Source organism: Nannospalax galili, unplaced genomic scaffold, assembly GCF_000622305.1.
Source record: "Nannospalax galili isolate Female #2095 unplaced genomic scaffold, S.galili_v1.0 scaffold359, whole genome shotgun sequence".
NCBI classification, from domain to species: Eukaryota; Metazoa; Chordata; class Mammalia; order Rodentia; family Spalacidae; genus Nannospalax; species Nannospalax galili.
Genome location: NW_008347042.1, coordinates 2,251,051 through 2,271,898, shown reverse-complemented (window position 1 = coordinate 2,271,898; position 20,848 = coordinate 2,251,051). Strand labels below are relative to the sequence as shown.

The 20,848-nt window shown below is 42.6% G+C and overlaps 1 protein-coding gene across 2 annotated transcripts in view; it reads left to right on the top strand.

The window, feature by feature from the left end:
- The first annotated feature begins 2,181 nt into the window (after positions 1–2,181).
- The window catches only part of Tbc1d9 (TBC1 domain family member 9), a 133,227-nt gene continuing 114,560 nt past the window's right edge, over positions 2,182–20,848 (top strand). For both annotated transcript variants that reach the window (XM_008843437.3, XM_029568491.1), the window contains exon 1: positions 2,182–2,344. In XM_008843437.3, the coding sequence (XP_008841659.1) occupies positions 2,215–2,344 (130 nt within the window). In that variant the 5' untranslated portion in view covers positions 2,182–2,214. The remainder of the gene's footprint in view (positions 2,345–20,848) is intronic.

The window sequence follows — 20,848 nt, the reverse complement described above, 5'->3', positions numbered from 1 at the left end:
CATAACTGTGAGACAGTTTAATGGGTCACTTTCTGGAGCAGGCAGACTTGACCCCAAGTTGCTCCATGGTCTCCATTCTCAGCATGGAGAGGCTGTTATATATTTAGAAAGAACAGAACTACAAAATCACATTTTTTGAGTCTGTGTTAAGCATGTCAAGCCTCTTTAAAGGCCTGAATCCTAGTGTTTCCCAAAGAGGCAGATGAAGAGGTGCCTGGCAGATGGATAGTGCAGGCCTGCAACTCCATCCAGGCTACTCAGGTAGGAGGCTGGGCCAAGAGGATCGTGAGTTCAAGGCCATTGTGACTACAGAGTGAGACTCTGCCTCTAGATGAATAGATATGTAAATAAATAAATGAATCAGGCAGAAGACCATGCAAAGAGACTGGCATTCGTTTATAGTCCTCAGGGCTGGAAACGAACAGGGCGGCTGGAATGGCTGGCCTTGTGCTGGCTCACTCAGTTACCTGAAAGAATCCTCAACCCAAGTCAGAACCACACAAGTAAAACTTCGAACCTTATGTCTCTTAGTTTATGTGTGCTGCTTAACAAAGTACCTGAGACTGGCAAATTTTAAAAGTATGGAAATTTATTTCACACAGTTCTCAAGATTGATAAGTCCATAACCATGTTGCCCTCATCCTGTGAGGGTCCTGTTGCTGTGTCCTCACAGGACAGAGCTGAAGGACAAACTAACCCCACTCAGTATGCTGCCTCCTTCATTACAAGCCTCAGTTCCATTCGTGAGGAGGGACCCCTCTTGGCTTGATCACCTCCTTTAGACTCCTCCCATTAATGCTGTCATGGTGGCTGAATTTGGGAGGGGGCCATACCCAAACCATAGCAACACAAAAATGTCTATTTGAATGGTTCGCTCATTTGGAAAGAGGGAAGTTCCCAGGATTGGCCGACGTTTGGGGCACAGCAGAATCTGGTAAACTCACATCATCTGAGAAAGGGAGCCGTTCTTGCTGAATTATCTCCCAGACTTCCTGGGTGGATGTATTTAGTCGTATCAGTCCTGCAGGTGGATGGGCCCAGACCACAAGAGACTCCATGCATGCCCGGGGAAAGTGAAACCAAGGATAAGGCTGCCTGATTTATGTGTCTCCGGGCTTCCTTTCTTTATTAAAAAAATACATCCATCCATTAAGCGTGACTAAATCTCTGAATTTTAACCGTGCCCTCTTTAGAGCTCCCAACGCCCTATATGGGAACAGCTGTGGGGTGAATTCGTTGGTCTAAGCTTTTGGGCGGCTTCCAACTTCGCTATTGCTCACGCCCTGCAGGTCAAGGAAAGAAGTGATGTAATGCATTTAGCTGGGCCACTTTAATTACAATGGAATGGAGGGGGAGGGGTCACTGGTGGTGACAAGTTTAGCGCATGACTTGCTCTAGGGATGCAGGAAACAAAAACATCGACAACCATTGGCTGCATCCACTTCCGATTTGGGTATCTAGCTCCAGGTCTGGAACCTTGAGACTTGCGTTTCCTGGGAAGAGGGGTGGCGCTGTCCCACAGAGCGTCAACCTGGAACACACAACAGCACACACACAGGCTCACGCGGGCGGGCAGTGTCCTCCCCGCTGGGATGGGCGTGGGGCCCAGGGCTTTGCACTCTGTCCCCGCCAGGCTCCCGGGAAGGTAGCTGCCGCTGCGGAGACCCGCGCGCAGAGCTCGCGGAGGATCCGCATCCTTGCAACCCGCCGCCACCCGGGCTTGCTGCATGCAAGTGAGCCGCGCTGTCGTCATTCATTCGCAGTGTCCCGAGCGTCCTTTTAGCGAGCGGCCCGACCCGGAGTGTCCACGCCTGGGGAGCTCGGGAGCTCGGAGCAGCTAGAGATCGCGGCCGCGGGGCAGCTAGAGTCCCCCTCCCCCGCAGCTCGCGTCCCCCGAGCCCCGGACCCGAGCCCAGCCACTTCCTCCTGCGCGCTCCTCTGCCGCGGTGGGTCGGAGACGGGCTGCCGAGCACCCGCCTGGGCGTCTGCGGCGCCGTGGAGAGAATGCTGCTCTCCTCGCCTGCGTCCCCGTCGTCCTCCCTGGCCGCCCGCGGGGGCTTTGTCGTGGGCCGGGCGCCTCGGGCCGCCGCCTGGTGAAGTGCATCGCGGCCGCCGCCGCACCTAGCGGCCCGAGGGGCGGGCGCGTGTCCCGGGGTGCGAGCCAGTGTGCGGGGCCCGGGCCCCTTTGTGCGACCGCCCGCGGACATCGGGACCATGTGGGTGAATCCCGAGGAGGTGCTGCTGGCCAACGCGCTGTGGATCACCGAGCGAGCCAACCCCTACTTCATCCTGCAGCGGAGGAAGGGCCACGCCGGCGACGGTGGCGGCGGCGGCGGACTGGCGGGTAAGGACCCCGGCCCGCCCCGGAGGGAGCGCACAGCCAGCGCCGAGGTTCGGTCCCGCACCGTGGCTGCGGCCACGCCAGACCGCCCGGTTCCCCGGGCTGGGCCACCAGCCCCACCTGGGTGCGAGGAAGGCTTCTCCAGTCGTGATTTTTCAGACTGGGCGAGAGTCTGCTTTTCTGTCTGGCGGTGGGGTCTTCGCGTACTGGGGACCCCATAAGTGGGTGATGATGAAAACAGGGAAGAGTGAGTCTGGGGAGTGGAGTATTATCCCTTAGGAAATGAATGCGGTATCACCCCCCCCCTTAAAAATATTGCCGAATGTATGGGGACGGTTAGTTTTGACTCCACTGTTTTCACTGGCAGTCGCTGGATCAGCTGTAAAACGCTCTTTTGTTTCCAGGGAAGCAGTCCGTTAAGAAGCTGATGTGGTCATTTCCTATATTAGTGTGACCTATTGAGAATGATTAAGGAAAATAGAATTCTTTTGTTCGAATTAGACATAAAACAAAGCAAGTTATCTGGTTCTGGCTGTAAAAAGAATTAGCCACTTGACTGCATTTTAACTACTTCAGTGACATCTTCTCAAACTCAACAAGTTATTAGTAAAATAACTAACACAAACCATATCATACATTCAGGCTTGTAAGATCAGACCCAGTATCCCAGGTATTTCCTTATTAGAAAGCTATTGCTTTATTAACTAGCTGGTTTCCCAGTGGGAGGTTACAAATAATCTTGAACTCATGCTATGCTGGAGAAACTGGGCCTCCCCTTCCCACTGTTAGTTACTAGATACTTATAACAGTGCAAAAGTTAGCAGAAGAAATAGATGTTTAACAAGAAAAGAGACTGCAGAAATGGGACATACTGCTGTCATCCTCAGAGCTGAGAGTAGACATTTCCCAGAATTTGAGTGTTAGGTAAATTGCTCTCACAATGACCTGGTATGAAATGAAAATTCTTAATGAGGTATGTATGTAATTCCGATTTTTAAAACCTCATTTTCTCAACATTAAAATTTGTGAAATTAAGATTTCTTAAAATTAAAATTCTTTTTGTAGAGCATGCAGTGGCATATATACGTTGGAAATGTTTTGTTGCTGTTTGAAATGGCATGTTAGGTAAACTGATTTATGGGGGCTTTTTTTAAAAGCTTGATACAGAAAATCTGTAAAGTTTCAGACTTGTTACAGAACTACTGACTAGTGAATTGGACTCAGAATGTTCCAGTTCATTTTGTGGAAGTTACCTAACTGTAGATTTTAATGCATTACTTGCCTATCTAATACTGGAATCTGCCTAGGCTGCCCTCTTTATACCTAGGATAGCAAGATGTGAATAATTTATCATAATAACAAAGAACGTTTCCTGTTGAGGCTAGCCTTCTATGCCAGGATCCACTGATTATTTATTTTTCCCACAGAGTGGGAGTCTTTATTTTCATCTTTGGGTGAGAGCCCACTGGGTTTCACATTGTTATACACTTAGAATCTTGCGGTAGATGACATTCTAGGTAGATAAAATTATATCTTTTTTAGTTGAGAACTCACCTCTATTGCAGATGTTATTTCTTGAACAACTGAAATTATCTTCATGAGTACAAATATTCCATCAAAAACTGTTTTCATCGAACTGTGATAAAATGTTTGGTCTGATAAATTGGTACCCTCTCAAACGTGGCAGGAACATTATAGAAATCCTTGTACTATGTCTAGTGTGTTCTGATGTAAGTTCATTCATTAACTTGCTAAGTCATTAACAAGTGTTTATTGGCAACTTCTGAAGTGCCACTGTCATGATGCTCACAGTCTAACAGAAGACAGATGATAAAATAATCATGTAATGAATGTCAGATTGCTAGTATGCAGTAGCTCAGCAACAAGCAGAATCCAACTTAGTTCAGATTAGGAGCGTTTAATGAAAAAACTCATGGTGACAGAGGCTGTATTCATTATCTGAGCCAGTGGGAAGCAAGGCAGGGAAAGCTATTAACATCTTAGGACTGAAAAACAAGCAGCAAGGATCTTACTAGAGACTGTGATTGCTGGAGCAAGGGAGAAGCTGTTCCAGCTTGGAGGAAGCCTCCTCCTGCCAGAAAGATGCCCCAGGAAGAAGGTGGACTTACCCTGTGCTCCTTCTGTCCCCTCCGCCTAGCTTCTGCCATGGTGGTCAACCCAGTGGACTTCAACAAAAGCCAGCTAGACAGATGGTGTCCCCTGAGATCAGCACCCTCAAAGAAGGAACCAGGAAGTGGAGGCCAACTGAAAATAACTAGCACAGGCTTCTTTCTTAGTCTTGGCCACCAGGTATAGGGTGGCAGTGAGGGGAAAGGAAAAATTCTCTTGTGTAAGTGGTAGTTGAGCTGAGGCCCGAGGAAATGAAAGGATGGGCCTGTGAAGAGAGGATGAAAGAGCAGGCTTTGGGTGTCAGTTGTTGGAGATTTTCCAGAAGATCTTAGAACTTTTTTAATATACTGTACATTGTCTGGACCAAGGAAGCCTGCCCAGTATGAACTGGGTAGGAGTGCTCCATGGTCCTTGGTAAGAAGTTAGGGCTAGAGATGTATCTCAGTTGGTAGAGTGCTTGCCTAGCATGCACAAAGCCCTGGGTTTGATTCCTGGTGTCACATAAGCTGGGTATGATGGTGCATGCTTGTAATCCCAGCACTCCAAGAGTTCAGGGTCAGGCCACTGAGATGGCTCAGTGTATAAAGGTACTTGAGGCCAAGCCTGAGGACCTGTTTGATCTCCTGGACTCACATGGTGGAAGGAGAGAACCTACTCCTGAAAGTTGTCCTTTGACTTCCACATAGTGCCATGGCATACAAGTGAATGGGCATGTGTATACACACACACACACACACACACACACACACACACACACCCCCACACACACACACACACCCCCACACACACACACACACCCCCACACACACACACACACCCCCACACACACACACACACCCCCACACACACACACACACCCCCACACACACACACACACCCCCACACACACACACACACCCCCACACACACACACACACCCCCACACACACACACACACAACACAAATTAAAAAAAAAATGTGTAAAGATGACTTAAAAAAAAAAAAAACTCAGGCTGGAGAGAGTGCTCAGCACTTAAGAGAGAGTACTGCTCTTCCAGAGGACCCATGGTTGGTTTCTAGCACCCATGTTGGGCAGCTCACAACTGTCTGTTACTCCGGCTGCCGGGGATCTGACACCCTTTTCTGTCCATCACAAGCACTCAAACACAAGTGGCATACACTGACACAGGCACACATACATAAATAAAAATAAAAAAAACAAAATATTTTTTTAATAAAGAGTTCAAGGTAATCCTCAGTTACATAGGGAACTTGAAGTCAGCCTGGCCTACATGAGACTCTCTCTCAAAAAAATGAAAAGAACAGAAAGGTATACAAACTAAAAGTATATAAAATATTGGGCCAAAGTGAGGACACTTGTCTGTTTAAAAGTAAATGTAAAAAATAAAAGCAAAAAATAAGCTATTCTATTCTCCCTTGGAGACAATATGTGGAGTTACTAAGGCAGGGAGGGCTTTCTGTTGTTCATTCATTTGAATTACCTAATCCCTTTTAACTGAAATTTTATGAGCATACAGAAAAATCAACTAAATAAGGTACATCATATAAGAATTTATCACAAAGTGAACATTTACAACCAATACCAGGATTTAAGAACAGGAGAATATTAGCAGCTCCAGAGAAGTTCCCATGTAACTCTCACTTGAATACAACACTCATTGTCTCTTAAGGGTAAGATATAGCTGATGCTATTTGGTAAATATGTCTTTGCTTTTCTTATATTTTCCATCGAAGAGTACATCCTAAACACAAAATTTTGGTTCTGTCTTTTTGTTTGTTTGCTCTTTTGAGAAAGGAATGAAATGGGATCATGGAGTATGGATTTGTGTCTGGATTTGTTCCCTCTGTGCTGTGTAGATGGTATTAATGAATACTGATGCTTGTGACTCTAGTCTGTTCAGTTTTCCATGTGTTGTGAAAACTGCTGTTAGAATGAGCTATAATTTATTTATCCCCTGCTTATTTGCTGCGTTGTTGGTGGAACCTTGATGGAGCATTGAGGCTTTATGGCTGCTGGAAAGCGGCTGTTTAGGAACTGTTTCCTGGTACAGGTGCCCCATATTCTTTTGCTGGTTTTGTGGTAATATTGTGTTACTGTTTTAATTTGTTTATTGATTTATGACATTGAGTGCCTTCTCTTATATTTATTGGCCATTTTGAAATGCCTCATGACATAGTTGATCAAGTTTTGGGGCCATTTTCAGCTGAGTTGTTTTGTGAGGCAAACGTGATAACCACTACACTACGGAAACCTCTTTCGGGGATTACTGTTTTGTAGGCATTTTGTAATAGTCTAGATATGAGGCCATTGTTTGTTAAAAGTGTGGTAAAATCTAGATTTGCCTTCTTGCCTTTTCAGTTCCTTAATGAGAGCAGCAGTTTTTAATTTTAATATCTAAATCCTGTATAGATTCATTTCCCTGATAGCGGGGCTTTAATGTGCCTGGGCTGATAAATAAGCCTTTTCCTTTTACAAGGCTATAAGGATTTCTGTATTATTTTCTAGAAACTTCACAATTTTAAATTCCGAGTTTATATCTAATAGTCACTGGAAATGAATTTTTGCATACTATGTAAAATAGGAGCCCAGTTGTATTTAAGACATTTTTTGGTGGACATACATTTAGTCTGGCATAACTCAGCAGAAACGCCATTGTGTTTTCACTACCCAGTGAGTCTACTTTTATTATAAATCAAGTGCCCAAATGTGTGGTCTATTTAGGGTCCTTTAGTCTATTCCCTTTGTTAATAAATTATTGTACCAATACCACACTGTAGTTTTGAACCAATACCAACCGTAGTTTTGTAATAAGAGTTTATATTTAATAGATCAAGTCCTCTTATCTTGTTCTTTAAGAGTTTCTTGCCTATTCTTTGACTTTGATATTATAATACTTTAGAATCACTTTCTTAAATCTCATCCAAGAAAAATAATAGCAGCAGCAAAGACTAAAACTGTTGGGATTTTTATCGAGATTAGATTGAGTCTATAAGGAAACTTTGGGGAAAGAAAGCATCATCTTTTAAATTTCAAGTCTTCCGTCCTATGAACATGATGTGCTCTATTTATTTTGATTCCTAAGATTTCTCTGAATAGGGCTGGGGATATGGTTCAGTGGGTAAGGTGAGGACCTGTGGAGGCCAGAAGAGGGTATGTGATCTCCTGAACTTAGAGTTACAGTCAGCTGTGAGCCACTGGACATGGGTGGTGAGAACTGAGCTCTCGTCCTTTGAAAGAACAGTGAATGCTTTTAACCACTGAACCATCTCGCCAGCCCCAAGACAGGTATTCTTTTTTAGTGTCATATTTACTAAAGTTTTTTTTAGCTAAAAATTTTATATGCATTTCATTATTCTTTTTGTGGAAAGAATGCAAAAGTAAATCACAAAAGAGTTTTTGACTTATTAAAATATGTTGTCAGTTAGTACTTTTGTTTTTAACTTAAAGTTTCTTAAAAATTTCTATTTGTGTGTGTGTGTGTGTGTGTGTGTCTGTCTGTCTGTCTGTCTGTCCGTCTGTCTGTGTGTACAGGCATGAAAGTACAGGTATGGAGATCATAGGACAACTTTTAGGAGAAAATTATTTTCTTCTACCATGTATGAAGGGGATGGAGCTCAGGTTGGCAAGCTTGTGCTGCAAGTGATTTTACCCAATGAGCCATCTCACTAGACCTGGTTTTTAACTTTTTATTGGACTTTTTTTGATATAGTGTCTTGTCATGAAGCCCAAGCTGGCCTTGAATTTGAGATCCTTCTACTTGGTCTCCAAGTGCTCGGATTGTAGATTTACGTAACTACACCTGGCTTAATAGGTATTTAATGTTTTTTCTTTTTCTTTTAATTTTTTTTCTTGGATAATAAAAGACTATGGGATACTTTAGCCCATTTACCTCAGCCCCAACTTATATTCCATTGTTATGACACATTTTAATCATTTGCATATTTTCAACCAAAGAGCATATAATTATTGCTATTTTTAAAAGTTAGTAATCAGCTAGATTTACCATTTCTCTCTTGTATGTTCTTCAAACTCTAATCTTTATCCTGGAATCATTTTTCTGTTGCCTTAAAAAAAAAAAAATCCTTGGGCCAGGCATGGTGGTGCACACCTTTAATCCCAATACTCTGGAGACAGAGGCAGGTGGATCTCTACTGAGTTTGAGGTCAGCCTATACTGCATAGAGAGTTTCAGGTCAGCCAGGGCTACATAGTGAAATCCTATCTCAAAAAACAAAATGAAACAAAAACAAAACCCCAAACAAACAAACAAAAATATCCTCTACTCATTCTTTAGTGAGAACAAACTAGTGGAAAAGTTCTGAGTTTTCCTGTCAGCAAACATGTTTATTGCACTTTCATTCTTGATAGGTATTTTTGGGATGAGTGGCTGTCAGGTAATACTTTTTATAAATGTAGTTCAGGTGCCATCCCAGTCTCCTGAATTCTTTTTTCTGTTTGAAAAATGAACTGTCACTTTGAAGCCCATTTGTCATGTTTTCTCTAAATGCTTTTGATATTTTCTTTTTTATTTCGGTTTTCCATTGTTTTCAATAATCAAAATAATGTTTTGTTTTGTTTTTTTAATCCCTGCTTGGGAATAATACAATTTCTTTAAACTTTCACTGGTTTTTATAAATGTTTATTCACTGTTTTTCATATATAATCTGCTAAAATTCCTTGAATGCTTGACCCTTTTATTGTATCTTTTTGGATATTACCTATTGATTTATTTTTTACATGGTGTAGTTATTTTCTTCTGATCTGTGTCAATTTACCATTTCTTCTGCTGTATCTAATCTTTTTAATGAATTTTTGAGAATTTCATGCAATATAGTTTCTTCATATTTAGACCGCTCTCCTATCTTTTCTCCTTTTATAGCTCCCTATAGATTTTATGTAGTCTATCATTTATATGAAGGCCTATCAAGTCAAGTTTGTGAGGTGTGTGCCCATCCACTAGAGCCTGGTTAACGATCTATCATTACACCCTTAAAGAAACCCGCTCTCCTTCTCCCAGTAGTTATGGTTGCTAATAGTTCCTCAGCTAAGGTTGGGGTTTCTTCCCCACTTCTCCACTTCTGTGCTAGGATTTTGACTGATTTGAGCTGTGTCGGTCTTGTGCATGCTGTTACCATTGCTGTGAGTTCATATGGATGATTTCCCAACTGTCAGGAAAATTCTTGTTTCTTTGTGGTCATCCACCACCTCTGGCTGTTTCTGCCCTGTCTTCTGCAATGGTCCCTGAGCTTTGGGTGGCAGAGATTTAATATAGTGTCTTTTTCAGGGATAAGCACTCTTATGCTCTGAACTTTGGCCAGTGTGGCTTTCTGGGTTAATCCCAAGCTGTTGCATGAGGAAGCTTCTCTGGTGAGAGTTGTGAGAGGCGTTAATGTTCTTTCACCCTTTGTTTCTTTATGTTCCCTGAGCCTTAGGTGTAGCTGTTGTATTGTAGATGGGCCTCTTTGGGCTGGGCACCTTACAGATGCTTATTCTTTGCATTTGACCAGTTGTGGAACTTTGTAATAAATAGTTCCCACCAGTTGCAAAAAGAAGTTTCTTTTATGAGTGGTGAGACATACACTTCTCTACAAATACAATGATACATATTTAAAATGTGGTAAGAAATCATGCTGGTCTAGGGATGTGACAAAAGAAGGGTTTTTTACTGTATGACCTCTCCAGTCATGTGTATTTGGTTGTGTTTACAGCACCACACATGAGTTCCCTCCCATTGAGCAGGACTTAAATTCAATTAGACAGCCATTGATTATTCTGAAGATAAAAGTGCCACTGCTGCACCATTAGAGATTTATTTCCTGGGCTGTTAATTTTTGTGGTTCATAGACTTTGCAGCTCAATGGGATCATTGATTGATTTTCCCCCTTGACAGATGGCACAGTGTCTTCTGATACCATGGGAGCTAGTCTTCAGGGAGGAGTCCTCCAGATCAGTTCTAGTTCCATTTCTCCAAGTCCTGTGTCCAAAGAATGTCCTGTCTATAGCAATAGGGTCTTACCTGCAAGTTCTGGGAGGCAATCAATGGCTGTGGCAGTAACCTGTTTTATTTTGAGAGTCTCTGGTTATCAATCTAGCATTATACCCTTAAAGAAACCTACTCTCCCTCTCCCAGTAGTTACGGTTGCCAATAGTTTCTCAGCTAAGGTTGGAGTTTCTTCCCCACTTCTCCACTTCTATGCTAGGAGACCCCGACTAACAACTTGAAGGGAGGTTTCCCCTGCCTGGCACTGTGTTTTTGGTTATAGAGCCTTCAGCTATACACATGAATTTCTATATACTGTATGTGTATTTTTCAGTAGGCTTTTGAAGTAATTCATTTCCCTCTGGTTTTTTATACCAGCCTAGCCATTCTTAGCCCTTTTAAAAATTTTTTTAAATTTTTACTTTTATTTATTATTTTGTATGTATGAGTGTATTGTCTGCGTGTATGTGAGTGCACCTGTGTCATGCAGTGCCCACAGAGCTCAGAAGAAGGCATTGGATTCCCCTGGAACTGGAGTTAAGGACAGTTCATAGTCACCGTGTGAGTGCTGGGAATCAAACCCGGGTCCTCTGCAAGAGCAGTCAGTACTCTTAACCGCTGAGCCATCTCTCCAGCCCCCCTTAGCCTCTTTTTAAATTCAAAACTGTCCTTTGTTCAATTTTTATAATTTCCACTTATCACAATTCTCAGTCTTTCTTTTTAATCTTTTGTGAGAACATGCTAGTCTTCTAAAAGCCTTTGTTAATATCAGTATCTGGAGCCTTATGGCTTATCCTACTCTGTTATTTTCTTAGATTTGATTCATTCTGTTGTGTTGTCTATCTTAGTTGCCTAGGATTTCATTGTTTTTACCAAATGAAGGGAAATTCAGCAGTGGATAGACTATCAATCAAAGGTCTTTCAACAGCAAAAGCGAAATAAGCAATTTCATAAAGCCTTTATTGGCTCATTGGTGATAATTTATTAAGTGCTCTCATCTTGCAAACTGTATGCTATCAAAGTTGCTACTTTAAGAAACACAACAATGCATGGATTTTTTCATATATGTATTTGTGATAGTTAAGATTGCCTTAGTTTCTAAGGGAACTTAATAATTTCATAATCTCTGTATGTGGCAGTCCCTAGCTATGTTATACTTGGCTCATAAAAATTTCATAATGAACAAGTGCTAGTAGCAAGAAGCATGATTTGCTTGAGGCAGACCTGTGCTTCATGTATTAGCTCCTTCCTCCCCACTTGCTATCAATGTCAGGAGGACTTTGTCCACAAAATGACTTCATCACCCATATTAATCTGCCTTGAGATTTTGCTCTCAAAGGATCCCTAAGGAGGGCCTGGAGAGATGGCTCAGTGGTTATGAGCACTGACTGCTCTTGCAGAGGACCCAGGTTCCAGTCCCAGTACACACATGTTGGCTAACGACTGTTACTAACTCCAGTTCCAGGGGATTCAATGCCCTCTTCTGACCTCCACGGGCAATGCATGACACGAGTGCATGTACATACATGCAAGCACTACACTCATACACACAAAATAAAAATAATAAAATATTTTTAAAAGGATCCCTAAGGAAAAAAATTATAATTTGCATAGGATTTGAAATTACTTTTGACATCCCCTGGGTGTTTGTAAACTGATCTCAAAAGCAAGAGACAAATGGCTGAAAGCTTTCCTGTAGCTATTGGAGGAATTTGAGAGGCCAGTAGATTTCCTGCCCCAGGAACACTGCCTGTACTGTCCAGGCTTGTCCTCAGGTAGAGAGGACCCACTATAAAGGAGTTGGGCTGTAACTAGTGGCTGGGTACCCAGGCCTATCCACAGATGTCTGTTGGTGACTATATACACACCAGAGATTTGGAGCTTATCCTCACAACTGTGGTGGGCACCACCTTGCGCTCAGGATCTTGGAGGCTGAAGCCCAGACAGTAGAGTGAAGAGAATACAAAGGTGGCAAATTGGAAAAGCACAGGGTTGTTCTTAGCACCGCTTGTATACATTCTCTACCTGCATCACTGGGCTCTTCAAGCCCTTCTGCTATAGGAGCAGGACTGGGCTCTTCAAGCCCTTCTGCTATAGGAGCAGGACTGGGCTCTTCAAGCCCTTCTGCTATAGGAGCAGGACTGGGCTCCTCAAGCCCTTCTGCTATAGGAGCAGGGAAGAGCTGAGTCCCTGCTGAAGTATCCAGTTTCTTGTAGCCCAGAGCAATGAAGTGGTCACATGGTCAGAAATAGAAACCATTTATTAAGAAAGGAAAAGCACTTCTGGGAATTAGAGTGGGCTAGTGAGCTAGGAGAAAAGTCCCCAAAGCACTGAGTCACAAAGTGTAAAGATCTTTGTAGGACATTTGCATGGCACCCACCCCTCCCATGTTTGTATGCAGCAGGCTTTTCTCTCATGAGGAGGGGCCTATAGTCTTTCTCTGTAGGCTGGCCGGAGTATGCCTCGTTTGTCTGTGAAGCCCAGGTGAGGAAGGGCTTCCCAGTCTCTCTCCCCACTGGCTTCTGGCTTCCCTTACATGTTAATCTTGATGTTGCTTTCAGCAGTCTATTCTCCACACATTTTAGTTACAAAGCAGACAGCTGGCTGCCCCACCGTTGCAAATGTGCTTTGCAAAGTTTCTTTTCCTGAGTTTGATTTTTTTTTCTGCAGTGCAGCTTATTAACCTTTTAGCACCTGCTGTGAAGAGTCTCTGAAATGCCACGTAAAATAAAGAAACATAAAGAGCATTTTTAGCCTTAAGTAGATCTCTGGGTGTTTGAGACATGGAGTCATCACCCAGTAGATATCTGCATACCTGTGCTTATTGTGCACCTACTCCAAATAGCTAAGCAATAGAATCAACCTCAGTGTCCACCAGCAAATGAATGGGCAAAGAAAATACGGCACATAGACACAGTGGAATATTATTTGGCTACAAAGAAGAATGAAACTATATCGTTTTCAGGGATGTGGATGGAGTTAGTTAGAGGTCATTGTGCTAAACAAAATAAATCAGATACAGAAAGACAAGTATTATAGTTTTCTCTCATTTATCATGTGTGGAAGCCAGAACAGTAATTTTTTTTTTTTTTAAGATGACCTGAAAGTATGAGAGGGACAGGTAGGGAAGGGTGAAGGGATCAAGAAGGTTGAAGAGAGACAAATCATAGTTGGGAAGATGGAGTCAACCAAAGTGCAGTCTGTACATGTATTGTCATGCTACAGTGAAACCCATTAATACATGAAATTGATAGGCATTAAGTGTAAGAAAAATTTTGTAATAGTCTTCAGAGTTGCCTGCCCCATCGTCTTCTTCTCAGGGCCGCTGTCCTCAGGTAGCTATTAGGAAGTAATTGGCTGTAATTCACACCAGTGTGTAAGTGACTGAAGAGCAGTGTGGTTTACAGTGCATTTCTTAAAGCATCCAGGGACATCTGTGAGCTGGTAAGGCAGCCTAACAGTTATGTCACACATTCAGGCTTTTCAAAGAAGATAATTTCTGACCAGCGACTTCAAATCGTTTCTTCATAGCTTGTTCCTTTTTCACTCCTCCCTTCCCTGTTTCCCCTCCTTCCGGCCCTCCTTCCTTCAATGCACATTTCAGCAACTCTGCCAGTGAAGAGTTATCAGTCATTCTCCTTCTCCCCCGCCCTTTCCTTCCCTCCCTCATCTCTTTCCTCTTCTCACATAAATGATTCCGTCTGACATTAGCAAACTGGGATGATGTGCATGTGATGTCTGGGAGGGAGGCAGATGAATCTCAATCTCTCTCTCTCTCTCTCTCTCTCTCTCTCCCCTCTCTCTCCTCTCTCTCTCCCCTTATATAGTTATGTAGAAACTCGTGATTTTCAAACCTCCTCCACTTCTTAAAACAGAACCATGAAAGTCATTAACCCAGTTACTCTGTCCGTTTTCCCTTCCTGTCAAGTGTGTTCTGCCCATCTCAGACGACAGGCCAGTCACTTTTTGAATTAGTGTTTCATTGCCTCCAGCCTCTGGTTTGCTTCAAATGGCCTTTCACGGTTCTGCCTTTAGGCTATTCACACATCTTTTCAGTGATTATTAAATTGCTAGGTTTATGAGCGATGGGATCTGATCAAGGTATCTATTGGCAGCCCAGTGGGTTCCTATGAGCTCTTGATGAGAATAATCAGGGCCATGGACCACAGGAACAAGACCCCTATTGTTATGTCAGAGAACAAGGGAGCTGGCTTGTGGGGAGGGAGAATACCAGACTGACTCAAATGAGAGAAAGGACAAAGACTTCAGGGTGTTCCCCAGGTGGACCTGCTTTTCCAACTTCATTGCTTGTGGAGCTGGAGTTCCAGGCAACCCGCAGCCCTCTCTGCCCTGCTTCTCTGTGTGTCACATGTCTCATTATGGTGGCAAATCCTTGACTTGTGATGTGACTGCTCTGTGCTTTTCGGTGTGGGGGAGGGGTCAAACATTGTTTCACAGCGAGCTAAGCTAATTTAATGTCATAGTAAATTTGCACAAGGAGGATACAGTACTTCAAAGTCATTGCTGGATTAATCATTTGTTTTAACAATTACTTGTTTTTGTTCTTTACCTTTGTTTTACTTGGTGACCTCTTTCCAGGAGGACTTGCTGAGCTGAGTAGTTTTTTGAATACTACTTTGAGCTCTTCTACAGTTTCTTTGCCTCTGTCCTGTGTGACCCCTTTCATTTAAAGCTGCCTTAACTCTCAGAGCCATGAAGTTCCACTGGAGATCATGAGGAAAAGTTTTCATCCATTTGGATAAAGTTGATTCTACTTTTTAATGTGGGTACAAGGGGGACAAACTAGGTGAATAGTCCTTGAAGTGCCCCACGCCTGGGAAATGTAAATAGGTAATAGCGCTTCCAAGCCTTTCTCAGTCTCATTATTCTAAGGCTTGCTGGGCAGGTGTTTGCTATGAAGGTCAAACAGAACAATCAAGGACTTGATCTCTGTTTACACTTTAAACAATAAAAGTAAACTCTGCTTATCTTCCCTCTCCCCTTCTTATATGAGGATTAATGACTAATACTTAAGCCCAGGCTGGTCCTGAAATCCCTTTCTTTTTTGAGATGGGGGTCTCTCTGTAGCCCCAGTTGGCCTGGAACACACTATGTAGATTAGATTGGCCTTGAGATCTACCTGCCTCTCCTTCCCAAGTGTTGGGATTGAAAACATGTGCCACCATGCCTGACTCTTTAAAAACATGTTTTAAAAATTGTGTTTTAATTATTTAGTACACGTGTGTGTGCGTGTGTGCGTGTGTGTCTGTGTGTGTGTGTATGTCTGCGTATCTGTGTGTGTCTGCATGTGTGCCACTGTGCACATGTGGTGGTTAGAGGACAACTTGAAGGGAATCTCTTCTCCCCTTCTACTACATGAGACCCAGGAATGGAACTTAGGTTGTCCTGGGTGTCATCAAGTGCTTTACCGGATGTGCCTGGTCTCATGTGCCTGGTCTTAGACTCCTGATCTTCCTGCCTAAGCCTTCTGAGTATTGCAGTTATAAAGTTGCATTACCACATCTGGCCTTAATATTTTTTAAGAAAATAAACTGTATGCGTTTCAATAATCTGAATGAATATTTGAACCTTTAACTAGCCTAGTAACTAAGGTAATCTTTAATAAAAAATAAACAGGACTTAATAGAGTTACATGTGGGCTCTGTAATTTAAATGTAAAAAGAAAAAAATCACGAGTTCATTTTCTCTATTTCCCCTCGACATTTTATCATATCAACCTTTTTATTGCTAAAATGAAAAGATGTAGAATACAAATTTCTAGAAGCATCTTTATAATAAATTTTCAAAACTGTAATCTAAAGCTCAAATTTAATTCATTATTAATGCAGTTGCATTAATTCATTAGCACATGGTTATATTTTTTACTGAATTTTTGTGTATTTCACACAGAACATCTCAGTCAATCTTAATCATCTTTTTACTCCCATCCCCACTGGCACCCTCCCGTAGCCCCTTCCCACTGGAATTCCTACATTCTGCCATTTGTCATAATGCCTATTGTGTCAAGATGATTGTATTTTTCACTGAAATTAACAATTACACGGGAAGTACACAGTAGAGAGTCTAACATTAGCAGATACCCTTTTGTGGTTCAGGTGTTCTGGTGAGATCATCTCATATGCTCACTAATTTGAATTTTGTTTTGTTTTGAGGCAGGGTCTCCCTGAAGCCCCAGCTGGGCTTGAACTTACTATGTAGACCAGGCTTGCCTCACCCTCACAGAGATCCACCTGCCTCTGCCTCTCAGGTGCTAGGATTAAAGGAATATGCCACCACTCCTGGCCCACTAATTTGAATTCTATCACACTCTGTGGTTAGATAGTATCTGAGAAAGCTGGGTGCTCAGAGAAATTGCATCTTTTTCTTGAGGAGACACTGCTCGAAGCAGGCAGAAAGTGAATTTGTGTTTGGTTTTGACTGGGATTGGAAGGAAAGGGGCCTAACAGGAAGATAAGGAAGAGGAGAGCCTGGGAATGGAGGCCGAGTTCAGGGTACAGAAATGGAGCCTTGACTGTAAAAAAGGGAACCAGCCAAGCAAGGCTCTGCCTTCTTCCGTCTTGTTGTCATTGGCCAGTGACTATCATGAGCTGCAGTTTCATGGTATATGCCAAGGAGGAATTCCAGGAACTCTTTCAGAACTTTCCAAAACAAAATAGGCTTCCTGAGTTCCTCTACTCAGTCCCTATAGTTCAGCTGTCCTTGGAACCACAGTGAGGAGCCATTCCAGATTATGAAATTAGGAGAGCCATGAATGTCTGGGTGGAAGACTAGACAAGGGAAAGACATTTGTAAAATTATTTGATAAAGAAATCCTCAGGTTATTGTGAGAATGCTTAGCCTCCAAAAGGTTATGGGTCCCAGGGAGATGACTCAGTGTGTAAAGTGAGTTCAGACCTCTGGAATGTCTCCCCCTCCTCCCAAAAAAAAGCTGGGTCTGGCAGTATGGGCATGTAATCCCAGCAGTGGGGAGGCAGAGTCAGATGGACCCCAGGAGCTTGCTGGCCAGTCATTCTAGTCAATTGGTGAACTCCAGGTTCAGTGAGAGACCCTGTCTCAAAAAAAAAAAAAAAAAGATGGAGAGAGATAGAGGAAGACACTAGATGACGATCTCTGGCTTGCATGCATGGGCACATGCACCTGCACACACAAGTGAACACACATACAGCACACACACACACACACACATGCATGCATGCAAAAAGATAATGACTATGAAGAAAGAAGAAATGTAAATTTGCCATGCCACATTACTTTTTATTAATGTAATTTGTGTTGAATAGCTTGTAATTTTACCAGTGTTTGTTTATTTCCATGGTGGACATAAACTATTAAGGTTTCATATGCATTTTAGATTTGGGTCCTCAAAATGTTCCTTGTTATAATTACTTAAACTGGTAGAGATTTCAGGAGGCTTGTGAACAACTAGGAGTTAATAGAAGATTATGGAATTAGTGCATGTGTATCTTTCTACTTCTTTCTGCGGCTCTTTCAGGTGGATTGTGATTGAAAATATTAAGAGCCAATACCCTAATATCTTACATTGCTCCACTCTGAATTTTCTCCTAGAGTCAAGGAATTTAATGCTGTGCTTCCAGCAGGATTACTAGAAATCACAAGAAGTCTGGTGTGATTTCCAGATAATTTTTGGTCTTCCAACCAGTTAGAAATGTTTAGTTTTCTATATTTTGTTTAAACAATGGAACATAACACACTCTTTGACTACAAGGATAGAAACAGCAGTACATCTTTTATATCCTAAGGCTTACTGGGATTCTTTTAAGTCTGTAACTATAGGGAAGACCAGAGAGGTTGTGTGTGTGTGTGTGTGTGTGTGTGTGTGTGTGTGTGTGTGAGAGAGAGAGAGAGACAGACAGACAGACAGACAGACAGACAATAGTGTGTGAGAGAGACAGAAAGACAGAAACAGAAAGACAGAGAGAGACAGAGACAGAGACAGAGCTACACATAGACACACAAACAGAGGAGAAAGGAGAGGAAGGCATGGAGCAAACAAATGTCCTTAACTGAAGATGCACATTGCCATGGCTTGACCCTCTACCCTGCAACTGTCCCCCCAGGTTCCTCTTTAGGTTTTCTGTGACTGTCATGAAGTCTGGACAGGAAACTTGCTGGTTTCCTAGTTGCTTCCTTCCTAGAGAAATGACAATTGGCGTTAGGGTCTGAGGACAGTACAGTGAGAGCACATTTCTCAACACTCTGAATTTCTGCTGTCAGCCCACTCACTTCTGTGACTGGACAGGACATCCAATGGTTAGAGCCCACACTGCTCCACTGAAACCCTTTCTGGAGGCCAGTTCTGTGGGGGAAAGAACTGTAACCCCCCTTTCAGTCTGTGTTTGCTACCAGACTGCCTCTAGACTCTCAAGTAGAGCCCTGCTTGAATGTAACCTGTTATCCTTAGGAAGACATGCCCCCTACCCTCTGGCCTTTACCTGTTTGCTGGCTATCTCCTGTTCATTTGGCACTCCTCCCCTCCTTACTCTTTGTAAAAATCCAGTTTCCCCTCTTCCCTCAACCCAGCTTTATAGCAAATTCTGTAGTCTTGATAGGGTTTCCTGCTGTTTTGCTTTTAAGAGTCATACATTTATAGGTCATTCTCAGACCCTTATAATGTGGTCCTTATCATCCCATTTGAGGGTGGTTGTTTGTCTATGCAAGTTCCCTATGATGTTTTCCCAATTTCTGGAGCTTAGTTTGTGTTGCATGTTTACAGCTTGTAATCCATCTCTATTTCTTACTGCCAGTAAAAAGTTTGGTTGAGGGGGATGGCTCAGTGGTTAAGAGCACTTGCTGCTCTTGTAAAGGACTAGAACTTGGTTCCCAGCACCTGTATTAGCCAGCTTACAACCGCCTGTAGCTCCAGTTCCGGGGGCTATGATGTCCTCTTCTGGCCTTCACAGGTATCTACACTCCAGTGCATACACCCCCACGCAGACCACACACCCACATATTATTAAAAATAAAATAGGTCATAAAAAAATCCACTTTAACTGGTCAACAAAGGATACATCTTACTCTGGTTTGTGAAGTCATTTCAGTTTGTCACAGGGACTGTGGACAAACCCATCCTGTATCTGTAATATACTTTAGCACATGTGCTTCTAAAGGCCACTTGTAGATCTTTATTTCTCTTATGCTTATAATCCACTTTCATTGCAGTGTGGCTGTGCACAGGGTTCAGTAAAGTCCTTGGGGGAGTTTGTTTTTTCCTGTTGTGCTTATAAACTGGATCTTTGTTATAAAGGACCCAGGATGCTTACACAGAAGGGGAGGGAATATTATCCTCAATATATTCCACAGTGACAGAAAGCAGCTAAGCAGCCACCAGCTCTGTGTCAACATGGAGATCAGTGTGTAAATAAAAGCTCCCTGGTCTATCACTAGCAGCTTGCCATTAAGTTCAGAAACAAGGGAGGGGCATTAGGGAGGGAAGAGACAAAAAAGAATTGGTTATACTGATGTCTGCAATGGCAAATCACCACCATTTGTTTTCTGAGTCTCCATGGAGCAGAATGCTGCTTCTTTCTTTGTGGAGTATAATGCATTATTTTCACATCACACATAGAGATAAACAGAAAGGACAGGCGGTTCCAGGCATCCTGAGTTACAGTGTTCCTTTAGATTCCATGTACCTTGTCAGAACAGGAAGTGGAGAGAAAGCCATCCAGCTGTTATCTGGAGACCATTTGTCCAGTCTGCACAGGCACTATCAGGAAGATGTGGCTGTAGGGAAATGAATGTGTAAACACAAGTAGTAAGAATTTAATATTGCTCAGTTTCGTGCTATAAGGTAATTCCTGAAATGAACAGTCATCAATTTAGTTCAGTCCCTCCAGAAAATATCCCAAAGAGATTTTTCTGGAAAGACTCATTTTTCCAGGGCAAGTCTGGTATTGACAGCAGATAAACAAAGGAAGGATTAATACCTAGATTCTGTTTCAAAACCAAGTCATTGTTTTGAAGGAGAACAAGGAAGGAAAGGGTGAAGGAGAGGGAGACTGCATCCTGGAGGTTGGTTTTCTGAAATGTTAAGTGCTTGGAGATATTTTTAAGGCACAGAGAAGACGCTCTCTCATATTTTGAATGATGTCATGCACTTTTCTTATTCCACCTTTGGTAGAGATAAACTTTGGTTATAGCAGTGTTTTCCACTATGAACAATGCTTGTAGTCTTTTTAAGAATTTGAAATGCTGAATGAAAACTGAAACTCAGTTCCGTCCTGAGGATGATAATCAGGAGTGATGGGGACGAAGGGAACACTGTCTCTGTCCTATGAAGATAACTGTCATTCATACTAGCAATTGCATGTGCCACCATGATGCATGGGATTATAATTTATAGATATGTGCTATT